The following is a 12,355-nucleotide window of genomic DNA, read 5'->3' on the forward strand; positions in this document are numbered from 1 at the left end:
CACATAATGATACTTAAGTCCACCAAGAATCTACAACCTTGAAAAACCTGAAGAGTCACAAGGTGCATCTCTTCCCACGACTTCCTCCTTAAGTTTCCGAAGCGCATTCTCAACCAGTGTGATTTGCAAACACCTATCTAGGCTTCACTTTAGCAAGTCTGGTTGATGCTATCTCCCAGCTGAAGGAAGAGGCCATTTGTTCCTTGCATCACTGTTAAAAGACCCCATTCTGTCAATTTTAATTGACAATCCAGAAGTTTCCTCTATATACCTTTTTTAGTATAAAGTTTTTAAAACAAACCCAAGCTTTCCATGCATTTTGTTTCAAGGCAGCTGACCTGGATGGAAACTTGGCAATTAACATGTCCTGTTTAAAAAGCTAAATAACCATTTACTTCCTTGTCTTCAACACTGACGGCACCGGGCAAGGGGAATGTCGCAAGGCCAATTAAAAAGACTCTTTCCACATTGCCAACTGCAGTTTTAAGACTCAAAGTGCGGTAGTACTTCAGGACTCCAGCTGAAGTTCTCATAGCAACAGTGAATGGTCACAAAAGTGCTGCCAACTGATAGAACTCCACAGAAAAGGCAGAAATAGGTAATTAAGAGGCAGATTAGGCTGCAGTTAAGAACATCACAAGCTGAGCCTCGGATGACAACAATCACCAAGAGCTAAGCACACTAGCAAAAAGATGTGAAGTGTCAAAGAAATAGTCTGACTTGGGTTTAAAATAACCTAGACAGAATCTTGCCTTGATTCTTGCAGATTCATCCTTGAATACATGAAGCTATAGTTAAGCGTTGTTAAACTTGAAATTAGCCATTGTTAGTGACAAACAAGTGAGAGGAAGAAACTGAAAGTCAATATTAACTGGAATTTTAATATACTGTACTCGGAAGCATTACGTACTTTAACCCCAGGATCACATATTATTCCAGTTATGCTCCTCATCAAGGAAATGCTGTTGCTTCACTCAGCATGGGCAGTGCTTTGAGATTACAGTCATTTGCATGTACTACAAGTCTTGGGGGGAAAAAAAAAGTCATCCACGAAGTATGTTCATGGATCAACAGCCCACTTCCCTCCCCCCACTTCCATAAAGAAATCACTGCTCAATACCAGTTTAAGTATAATTGGAAGTTTTAATACTAAGATCTTCCCATTTCTCTGAAGCTCATAGTAAGCCTGCATGCTAACTCAGAAGGCCTGGCAGCTGTAGATACATTACACTCAAGCCTAGTCTGCACATACGCTCCTGTGAAGGCAACAGTTACGGTGCTGCAAAAGCTTCCTACGCTCGTAGCAGCTCTTCAGCAACACCACCGCAGAGTTTCGGTTAGCAAGACTTTCAGCTATACCATTACTCCAGTGGATCTTTTCCGAAAACTGGCCCTATGCTAGTGAGACAAGGAAGAGTACCGTTTCCAGCAGTTACTTAAAAGCCAGCGTTAGTTTTCTTCCCCATCGAAGCAGAGCCTGCCATGCTAAGCAATCTAGCCCAATCAAGGCAAGGCTGGTTTTTTGTATAAGCTTAAATGTTTAGTCAGACACAGTTGAGAAACCTTTCTAGAATTTAATATAAAAACATTTGACATTCCATTAATGTAAAGTTGTGCACGTGTTGAGAAAATTGCCATCTGAAAGAAAATTCGGTCTTCAAATATCTTTATTGGAAGGCCATGCACTGCCTTCTGTTACTGTATTTCAAATCACTGTACATTTACTTTGAAAACACTGTCTGCATTTTCTAGTACAAAAAACTAAAAATTGTTTCAGGAATGTAGAGAAATATTCAACTTAAATAGCGAAAAAGTGCACCATAATTACTGCTGCACTGCAGTCATTTCTGCATTTCCCATTTCTTAAATAACTATCCTGTTTTGATAACACACAATATAAAGAGCAATTATGAAAAACTGAGACATTTAAATACACTAAGTTATTGAGAATAACTTGTCGGCATTGGGTAACCTATCATAGGAGCAGCACCAGTGGCAGGATACGCATACTGCTGTTGGTTCATGCCATTGTGCATATTTGCAATGTTACTCCCGTACTGCTGCTCATAGCCATTCTGGTAAGCTCCTGCAGGGTTACCAGCCCTGAAGCTGGCTTGCATGCCTGCAGCTGCAAAGCCATTTCCAAAAGGAGTTCCATTACTGAAACTTTGGGCACTGTAGGCCCCATTTTGAGTTTTTGCTCCAAAGTCTCTCTTTCCTAGTGCACCATAGTTTCTCTCAAAGTTTTCCCTCTCTCTAAAACTACTAAATCCACCCCTTTTGCCCGCAGAATATCTGTCACGTCGATCACCTCGGGAACGACCTAGCAAAAGAGATAAGACATAGTTACATATGTATCATAAACGCTGCACTTTACATACCAGCAGATTAGTTCAGCTCATATAGGGGGTTTGCCTTGCTGGGCAGTCTTCATCTAACTAGAGTCCCTAGTTAAGATCTTTTTACTATATAGATGAAGACTATTTTCATAGAGAAAGCTGTCTAACCTCTGAGCAGAGTCATATGCCCTCCCCTGTAACACAAGCGGCAGTGGCGTCAAGACAAAAAAAATCACTCTCATCTTGCCAACAGGACACTTGGGTCCACCCTTCCTAGCCATATGAGAGAAGGCCACAAAACTGAGCCCTGAAGCGTTTTATTTCAGAGCAAACACTCAGAAGTGCATCTTTGGCCAGCACTAGCCATAGGTGGGCCACAACATTGAGTGTGGAGCATTCAGAGGGAGGGGGTGTTGGGTTTTGTTAGTGGTGTTAATAAATACCTTTTCAGGTCACCATAACTGGTAGCTAAACCACCTTCCACATCCGTTTTGGAGAGAGGTTGGAGGTGGCATTTGAGTTTCCATTTTGTTCCAAGAGGAAAGCTATGCACTGTGGTCGAGACCAGTACTTACCTGAACCTCTGTCTTCAATCAACTGAAGCAATTTGGGGTTGATGGCTTGATTAGCCTCCCGAAGCACAGAGATGAGGTCATTTACTTGCTTAATATTGTTAGGAGTAAAGAATGTGTATGCTGTGCCTGTTTTGGTACTGCGGGCAGTTCGTCCAATTCGGTGGATATAGTCCTCTGAGGAGTTAGGGTAGTCATAATTGATGACAAATTTCACATCTTCCACATCTGTAAAGTGTTGCAGTGTGGCAAAAAGCAAGGTACAAAGTTTTGCACACCACAACAGCCAAATCGAAGATAAACATTAGACAATAGTACTTTAAAGGAAATAATGGCTGCAAAGAACAGTGTTAGAATTATCCATTTCTGCATGAGTATTGTGGAAGAGAAAGTTATGCACACTCCGTCTGTTCCCGTCTCATCACCCACCCTGTGATCCAAAACCTTACCATAAAGGAGTATGCATTTGCTTGTCATTCCCAACTCAAGAGTCCCCTTTACAAATCATCAAGTGACATCTGAATGCTTCTTGCAGTAGGGCCACTAAAGCTCACAGCAGCCTCTTCATGTGCTCATTTGAGGACCTTAGAGTAAAAACATACAAGGTCCTTCACATACACACTCATTAGAAGCTCAAAAAAAAAGGGGCCACACTGCTCGTCTTGCCAAGACCTTTGAACCGCAGCTGCAAGAAAAACATACCTGTCCCCCCAAAGTCACCAAGTTGTTTTTATGCACTGTGTCTCGTCTAGGCAAGCGCTTCCAAGAAGCCAGGGTTCACTTGAGAATGTGTCTCTCTCTGGCAGGTCTCGACATGACGACTATGTATAGGTGGAGGAACTTCGACTTTCAAAGGCATTTGAAAAGCCATTGCTTTCCTGCCCCACTTGCTAAAGTGAGAGGTGGACTTTTTCTCAGATTTCATGTGCCAGTACTCACCAATTTGTACAAGGCTTAGTACGTTTTAAAGCTGCTCTCTCCATTTCATGGTTGAAAAAAAAAATTTCATTGAACATTGCAGTTTGTAATTATTTTCTTCAACATTTCAGCAAACTCACTGAAATTCAAAGACCCACAGATCACAGCAGACAGTATGCACAAAACTAACAGTACTGCACCATGGCAAATCATGCAAAGCATGGAAAGAAGAGAAATACCAGGGCAAAGTGAACTGTGAATGAAACTGCTTATTTCATGAGAGAACAGTTTATGGGGTAGTAGTTTAAAGGATGATCTCTGCCTTTTGAAGATTACTGGCACACAATGCTCTCAGCTTTCACCTCTCTATTTGACTGGAAGCAGCCAGCCGATCATTTCCACTAGTCCTCCATCCCCCTCGAGTCCTCCGATTGTCATGCCTAGGCCTTGCCACAAAGACTGCACCTTTATGTGAAGAAAACTTAGAAAAACGCAGAGGTTAAAGAAAGCAATAGACTTTCTTTAAATAGCTTTGGGCAACTGGCATTATGAGTTGTACTAACCTAGACCTCTGGATGCAACATCTGTAGCAATCAGGATTGGTGCTTTTCCATGTTTGAATTCTGTAACACAAGCAACTCATCAGTTTCTTCATCAAGTAACATAGATCATACGCTGGTAGAAATTGCCAAAGTGCTCACCATTTAGAACCCAGTCACGCTCCTGCTGACTTTTGTCACCATGAATACCCATTGCTGGCCACCTGAAAATAGAGAAATTGCTTGACCTCAGACCATTCCTTGAGTAGCTTCATTAGTCAAAGACAGGGCTACCAGCCAATTCCAAACAGCTTTTAGAGTTAGCTTTAGCATTTTAGCTGACACCTGGCATCACTGTATTTGACAGTTTTGACAACGTAGTTAAGCGGTCACTCATGAAGAATCAAGAGCACAGTCAGACTATTGGGGTGGCTCACTGATGTTCAAGCTATTAGACTCACCCATCTCTCCGCATTTTTCTGGTAAGATCATCACACCGTCTTTTGGTTTCCACAAAAACAATTGTTTTATTTTCCTTCTCACTCATTATTTCTTCCATCAAACGAATAAGCCTATTACAAAGAGATGATGGTTAGAGCTGGGATTGATTTGTACTGCACAAGTTTAGTTTCACCAGCCTGATTTTTTTTTTTACTTTTTTAGTGGTCTCAGACTGGTGACAAATTAATTTCACAGTTCATAAACTAAAACCATTAAAAACCTAATGAATGCTTTGCCCCACTGACTACTTACTTGTCATCTTTCTCTACATCGTGACACACATCCACAATCTGAAGAATGTTGTGGTTTGCACTTAGTTCTAATGCACCAATGTTGATGTGTACATATTCTTTCAAAAAGTCTTCAGCCAGCTGCCTTACTTCCTTTGGCCATGTGGCACTCCACATCAGAGTCTGCCTGTCAGGCTGGAGAAGGAGACTAAGTCAGTACAAGATCAACATAGAGTCCAATGTCCAACCAAAAAAAAAATCAAGCCTGAAGTTAATTGCACTGCCCTTGCTTTAACGAGCATAGGGGCTCTTGTTTCTGTAAGAGACAAATGCATGAACCATTTATACTCACTCTTATCTGATCCACGATTTTTCTGATCTGAGGTTCAAATCCCATGTCAAGCATCCTGTCAGCTTCATCAAGGACAAGGTAAGTACACCTCCTGAGATTGGTCTTTCCAGCTTCTAAGAAGTCTATAAGTCTTCCAGGTGTTGCAATGCAGATTTCCACACCTAAAAACAAAGCAGTAAAGTCAGCTGAAGTAGTTTTCACATGGCCTCACACAGAGACACACCAAGGCTTATCCATACCTCTTTCTAAGTCACGAATTTGTGGTCCCTTTGGAGCACCTCCATAAATACATGTAGACTTCAAACGGCATGCTCTGCTGTATTCGGCAGCTACCTGCTGCACTTGTTGAGCCAGTTCACGAGTTGGTGCCAGCACAAGACACTAGAAATAAGATGCCCAACTTTTAGTTCAGTATCTATTTGAAGCTTCTAGTCTGACACTAGTTTGAAAGGGAAAGGCTGTCACACATTACTTCAGTGCCAGAGTGACTAAAGTGGATTTAAGTAGCCCAAATCAACAAACTAAATTACCTAGCATCTCGGTTACCACCAAACACTGACCTATGCTGTGTGGCAAGATATCTGAAAATCACTAGCTTCCACCAGATAGCAGTTTCCAAAATGGGACATCTAACCCTGTTCTCTACAATTTTAAGGGCAATCCAATCAGAGCTTACGGAATGTTCCTGGGAAACTACCAAAACATGGAACCACTTTAATCATACAGAAAAACACAATACAGCTATGCACTCTTATGAGCATGGACAATTGAAAAAAACAACCCCACATTCTCTAGAAATTAAGATCCCCTTTCATTTAGGCATACTCACAATAGGTCCATCTCCTCGCTCCAGGAATGGCTGATGATTTATATGCACAATAGCAGGCAACAAGTACTGTTTGGAAGAAAAGAAAAGTCTCATTACAATCTCTTCCCAGAAGCGTTCAGTCTGCACTAAGCCAAGCCATACATACTTTCACTGCTGAAATCCAGCAGTATTCCAGGCTACAATCCAAACTTACAGACAATGTTTTCCCTGATCCAGTCTGTGCCACTCCAACCATATCCAGTCCACTCAATGCAACAGGCCAACCTTGTGCTTGAATAGCAGTTGGTTCAGTGAAATTCTGCCTCTGAATTACTTCCATAACGTTTGCTTGAAGAGAAAATTGAAACTTATTAACTTAGACTTTGTCTTAATCAAGCCTGGAAGAACAACCACTATGGTAGTCTTCACTTACCAGGAAAGTTAGCTTCATAGAAGTTTATAATCGGTTTTGGACAGTTATGGCCCCTAACTGTGACCTCTTTGCTTGATCTGTACTGTTCAACTTCTTGCTGCAAGGCAAAAATCCCATTATTGGAAATAAGCTTTGATACCAAAGTTATCTTTTAAGTTACCCCATCCATGCCTGTTGGGGCCCATGACCCTTGGTGTGTTTGCACTCGTTTGTTTACTTTCGCGCCAGCTGGACAGTACATACCACAGTACGTCTAACTACATCAGGATGTTCTTGATAGAAGTTCTTCTCGAATTTGGGCAGCTCATCTAAATTCCATTTCTTTTTTGTAAGTTTTTCCCCAGGGTTTCCAAATTTCTTCCCAGAGAGAGGTCCACCTCTACTTCCTCCAAAACGTGGGGCTCCAAACCTAGAGAAGAAGATTGTAACATAGAATCTAAGAGAAATGTTTTGGTCCTCTTTTTATACAACTTAACCGCTATCTTTGCGGTCCATCCTGTAACTTTACAATTCAGATTTATAAACTCCACTTGCAGGATACCGAAACATCAAAAAACATACTTCAGTTGCAGATGCCACAATCTGCCTAGCTACAACTGATATTCAGAAGCTAAGGTAATGCATATCTTCACCGTTTCCATAAAATGAAAGGTGTATTGGTGAATTACAACACAGGCAAAGTAAGGGCATTAAAACCTTTGTGTTACCCCATGATCAAAATGGTTTCCCACCCAAGTGACACTCCCATTGTATCAGCCTTCCGAAAGTAGGCAGGGGCAGTTACGAAACCTTGGGATAACTTTCCCGTAAACCGTTTCCTTGTATCCCAAAAGACAGACTTCTCTCAATAACGATGCTTTATGAGGCCGGGCATTTTACGTTAGGTCCCTCTGTTCAGCAAAGGCTCATCTCCAAAGCCTGTCCTGGCAGCCCCGAGGCGCAGCCCGAAGCCACGCTAAGCCCTGCGCCGAGGGCGGCTAACCTGGATCCGAGTGTGGGGCTCCCTCCCCGGCCCCGATTGCTCCCCAATTTCGGGCAGGCTGGGAGCGATCCTTCCCAGCACAACACAGCGCTCCCAGAGGGGACCTGGCTGAGCGGCCGCTGCTTCCTGCCAGCGCTGTTTCCTTTGTCTCTCATTTCTGTCTACGCCACATTTTCCAGCCGCTGCCATTTTAGAGTCTGAGCTGGGCGGGGGGAGGAGGAGGAGGAACAAAGGCAGCAGCAGCAGCCGGCATTTTGATTTCCCCTCAGTCACCGCATGGCGGGGCCGGCCATTAACATCCGCTTACACAACACAAAGCGGGAGCCGGCCGGCTTCTGCCAGCGACAGCCAGAGCCGCCGTCCCTTGCGAGGGGGAAGGGAGGGAGAGGGAACCGCCCTACCGAGAGCTCCCCAAGGCTTCGGCATCGGCGAAGCGCCCGGCCAACCCACTGACCCACAAACCTGCAGCCAGCCCGCCGCTCCCAGCCCACCCCCGCTGACGGGGGAGGAGGGGGGCGGGAATCGAGCTCTGCGTGGACCATCCGCACTCGGGGGTACGTCCACGGAGAGTGGGGGGTCGAGTCTCTTTTCCCCCCCAAAAAACCCCACCCGCGCCCCTCGTAAGCGGGGGCTGCGCTAGGGCGGATGGAGCCAGCCCCGTCCCAGCCCGCGGAGCCGCCCACGCCCAGCGCTCCGACAGCCACTGCCCCTCCCCGGCCGCCCCTCGCGAAGCTCCGGAGACCCCGAGACGGCGAGCACTGAGGGGAAGGGCTCCAGGGCCCAACCCCCGCACCTCGCCGCCATTTTAAACGACTAAAAAAAAAGAAAAAAAACAACCACCAGAACCCCACAGTCGTTTTAAGAGTCCGGACGCTGGCGGCGGCTAGCGCCGGCCGGGCCCCCGGACTCACCCTCTATCCCTGTCGCTGGAATACCCGGGCATGGCGATGGTTGCGGTGGGCGAGACGATCCCGGTCACTTAAAGCGGATGGCGAGAGGTAGCGCGGGATCCGGCGCCGCTGGCGGGGGCCACTGACTGTGGGGCGCCGGGCCGCCCGGATGCCGGTTATATGGGGCGCCGCGGGGGCTGCTGGGAGCCGGCTGCTGACGCAGGCGCGGAGCCCGCCCCCGCTCTTATGTAAGCGGCCCGCGCTGGCCGGAATCCCCGCCCTCTCCCGAGTGGGCGTGGCCGCCGCGCGGCCGCCGCACCGGCTCCTGCGCGCGCGGGCGGAAGTTCCCCTCCCCCTTGGGGCGTGGCCTCCGCCGCCGTCACTGCGGGCCCCCCCTCCCCGGCCCGCGCGAGGCAGGGCGCGAGCGGCCGCGCATGCGCAGGGCCGCCGGCAGGCCGCGGCCTGCGCCGAGGCTTCGAAGCGGGTTCGGCCCTGCCCGGCGGGGCGGAGGGTGGTTTACCCCCAGCCAGCCTTTAGGAAGCGCGGCCCAACGCTTTCCGCCCGCCCGGTTTGTCCGGAGAGCCGCTCGGCTCCCAGCTGGCGCACAGGAGCAGCGGTGAGGCAGCGGGCTTCAGTCTGGGCCTCGCTGGGGCCGGGCGGCGGCTGGCGAGCGGCGGGGAACCCAGGTGCTCGCAGTGAAGTTCCCCGAGCTCGGAGCCTGGCAGATACCTCTGGGCGTGGGAACTGCGTGTGAAAAGCCTCCTGCAAGGGCTCGGACAGATAAAAGCCAGGCTCAGGTTGGGTTGCCACGTTTGAACTAACAACCGAGACCTTGAGGGAATGGTAGATTCAGCCACACGCCTGCCTGGGATTTTCGAGAGACTAAAGAGGTTAGATGTGCCCATCCTCACTGGGATAACAGGTTGGACACAAATAATCATCATAGCAGACAGATTATTAAATGCTACTTTAAGCAGTGCTTTTAGACTGTTACCCATTGCCTGGGCACTTTTATGTTATGTAACCTGTGATTAGGAACAGTCACTATTTTTATCTTTTCAAATTCCACAACAGGGCTAGTAAAGCAATTCAAAGGTCACAAGAAGTGCACCAGTGCACAGGAGAGGGCCGTTTAGAAAGCACATATATAATAAACATCAAATACCTGAAGCGGGTACCACGTTGCTTATCTGCCCTGCTTTGCCAGCTTAAAGAATAACTTGAGCATCTTGCTGCCTGAGGCTTTAAGCACGAAAAAGAAAAGGTGAAGCTTGAAGCATAAATATAAGCAGCCATATTGCCAGACCACCTGTTTCAAGCAGCGGCCAATGCAAATGAAAACAACATAAGGAAGGAGAAGTGTCATAACAACACTCTCCGTTTACATCCTCCCACCTTCTAGCAATCCGTGCTTTAAGGCTTTTCTGAGACAAAAATAACGTAAATGTACTCGATGGCCATTTTTTCCCATTTTTGTTCTATTTCTGTATGCCTTTAGCTTGTAAGATACCATGACAATGTGTTTCAGTTTAGTTGTTCACTACCTGAAAAACATTTCCTTTGATTTTCAACATGTTGCCTGGTAAGAACAAGGGGCACGAAACAAAATGAGTTACTAGGAATGGTGAGTAATAATTTTCTATTTATTTTTACCCTTTGTGGACATTAGTATCTTCTAAGTCACCTCCTTTGTAAACCAAAGCTGCAGTCTTATCTGTCTCCTTTAAAAGCAATTCCACACTTCCGATTATCCTTGCCATTTTCTCTTTATTGACAAGAAATGCACACAGTATTCAAGATCCGGGCCCCATACAGATTTACCTAATGAAGTAATAAAGATGGTTTCGATCTGTTTTGTATTATTTCCTAATGATTTTTTTTCCTCCTCTTTTTTTTGATGGTTGCTAAGAATGGAGCAAGGTTATCAAAGAATAGTACTAGATGTTTCCATGATCTCTTCCTCAAAAGTAACACCTAAGTTAGGCTCAGCTTTGGTTATGAAAAGCCACAGCTGTTCCCCCCGCAGCAATCTGGAATACCACCTTGATCAATCACTTTTTCTTATTATCAATTTGTTCTTTGGTAGCACTTCAATTTGACTAGGTTTGTTAATCCTACCTGCTGAAAATTTCTCATAGGGGATCCTCCCCAGTTTTTTCCAGTACAAAGTTACTGATTTAATATAGCTTGTTAAAGATTTTTCTCCCCAAATACTCCCTTTAATGCTCTACACCTACTGATCCTATAGACTGCCTTCCTCTGATAAGTCTGAAAAAGGTTTTGGCAAAGGCTATGAAAATTAATAGCAAGTTATCGGATCTTTTCTTGTTCTTCCCTATTACATTTAGCTTAACACAGATTATATTGGGGTTTTTGTTGTGTTTGTATATAACTTAGTGCTTCCTATTACTGTGCTGTTTAACCTTGCTAAGGTTTTAAAGAATTGAAAAGACTAAACACAAAACCTTGTCTGTCTCGCCTGCACACATTTAGTTGGCAAATAACTCCTTTTGATTTCCTCTTTGAAAAAAACATCCTCATTTTTGTGTTCCACCCCTTTAAGTTAAACATCATTCATTTTCCTGTGTCCTCTTCTTACTTTGAGCCAACATACATGAAGCCAATCAACAGTTTTGCAGTGCTGCATATATATCAAACTGAAATCCCTGTTCTAGTATTAATTTCTGTAATACTGATATGCATTTGCTTATATGCACAAAAGCTCTTTTGTTTTTATTAAAGCAGTGTCTGCATTTGGATTATATACGTGCCAATTACGTCCGTAGACTGTTAGAGCTAACATTGTCACTGATGTTTACTTGCTGCCAGTCACTGCTTTTACAGTCATAACTGGGATCTCAGCTGCTGCTGTCATGTGCTGGGAGTTTAAGAGGCACCATTATTTCTAGTTTTGCTTGTGTTGATGCAACACGGCAATTCCTGAATTCCTAAGGAGCATGGAATACTGTTGCTCAGTAAGGAAGTAATACGCTTTCACCATCCAGTGTCTCCAAAAACCTGTACACTTGCAGCTAACAATACAGCAGGCTCCACAGGGCAAAACCTTCTAAATCTCGCTTTTAATCAAGGTTCTGAGGCTGCTGTCACGCACGAAAGCCATCGTGTACCCCGCGTTCCCCAGGCCCACCCGGAGCCAACTCCCCACGGGCCCGGCCGCCAAGGTCAAGTGCTGGAACTTTCCCCCGCCCCGCCCACCAGAGGCCAGCCCTCTCCCCACCTGAGTCCGCTTCTGCGAAGGCCAAGGGCCGCCTCCCTTGCAGGGTGACGAGGGCGGAACCCCGCCGCCGCCGCTCTACAGCCCGGGCTTTACCACGCCGCCATTTTACACCGCCAGCCGCCCTCAGCAGCCGAAGCGCTCCCTGGCCAGACCCCGGTCCCGCCCGGGGAGCCGAACCCATGGCCCGGGGGAGCCCCGGGCGGAGCGGAGCGGCCCGAGGCCGCCGGGGCCTTCGCGGGGGGGGGGGGGGGGGGGAGCTGCGGGGGGGCGCCCGTCACGTGACACCAGTAAGCGGGGGAGGGGAGGGCCACGTGACCCGCGCTGCGGCGTGGCTCGGAGGCACGGGCGCGCGCGCTCTCTCCCTTCTTCTCTTCTTCCCCCCCCCTGTTTCCATGACGACCGGCTCCTCGGCAACCCGCGGGAAGCAAACAGGGCCCGGAGGGCGGGGCCGGGGGCGGGCCCTCCCGCGACGCAGGCGGGCGCGCAGCCACACCCCTTCCGGCGCAGTCTGCCCAATCAGCGCGGAGGACGCCGCGAGGGGCCATTTAAATTC

General features: G+C 46.9%; 1 protein-coding gene and 1 long non-coding RNA gene across 5 annotated transcripts; one reads left to right on the forward strand and one right to left on the reverse strand.

The window, feature by feature from the left end:
• Positions 1-1,649: 1,649 nt before the first annotated feature.
• On the reverse strand, positions 1,650-8,692 carry DDX5 (DEAD-box helicase 5). 4 transcript variants are annotated; one of them, XM_075720190.1, is made up of 13 exons: positions 8,610-8,692; positions 6,936-7,101; positions 6,693-6,789; positions 6,474-6,607; positions 6,281-6,346; positions 5,691-5,832; positions 5,452-5,612; positions 5,122-5,294; positions 4,830-4,940; positions 4,531-4,592; positions 4,393-4,452; positions 2,915-3,139; positions 1,650-2,323 (listed from the first exon to the last, which is right to left on the reverse strand). In XM_075720190.1, exons 1-13 carry the CDS (start codon positions 8,615-8,617, stop codon positions 1,941-1,943), a joined length of 1,788 nt encoding a protein of 595 aa, XP_075576305.1. In that variant the 5' UTR covers positions 8,618-8,692; the 3' UTR covers positions 1,650-1,940. The 4 variants fall into 4 exon arrangements, with proteins under 4 accessions (XP_075576305.1, XP_075576304.1, XP_075576302.1 ...); XM_075720189.1 differs by having other exon boundaries at positions 8,586-8,692; XM_075720187.1 differs by lacking the exon at positions 8,610-8,692 and adding an exon at positions 7,675-7,886.
• A 517-nt stretch (positions 8,693-9,209) lies between these two features.
• LOC142594683 (uncharacterized) lies at positions 9,210-10,414 on the forward strand. The gene is made up of 2 exons (XR_012831551.1): positions 9,210-9,454; positions 9,639-10,414. It is a non-coding gene; the product is annotated as an uncharacterized LOC142594683 (long non-coding RNA).
• The last annotated feature ends 1,941 nt before the right edge of the window (positions 10,415-12,355 follow it).

The sequence above is a fragment of the Pelecanus crispus genome, chromosome 12 (genome assembly GCF_030463565.1).
Source record: "Pelecanus crispus isolate bPelCri1 chromosome 12, bPelCri1.pri, whole genome shotgun sequence".
Taxonomy (NCBI): Eukaryota; Metazoa; Chordata; class Aves; order Pelecaniformes; family Pelecanidae; genus Pelecanus; species Pelecanus crispus.

Coding starts and splice junctions, on each gene's coding strand:
- DDX5 (XM_075720187.1), bottom strand. CDS start 7,829: ATGAGAGACAAAGGAAACAGCGCTGGCAGGAAGCAGCGGCCGCTCAGC. Junction 6,790..6,935: donor ATGTAGTTAGACGTACTGTG/GTATGTACTGTC, acceptor TTTGCCTTGCAG/CAAGAAGTTGAACAGTACAG. Junction 5,295..5,451: donor AAATCGTGGATCAGATAAGA/GTGAGTATAAAT, acceptor CTCCTTCTCCAG/CCTGACAGGCAGACTCTGAT.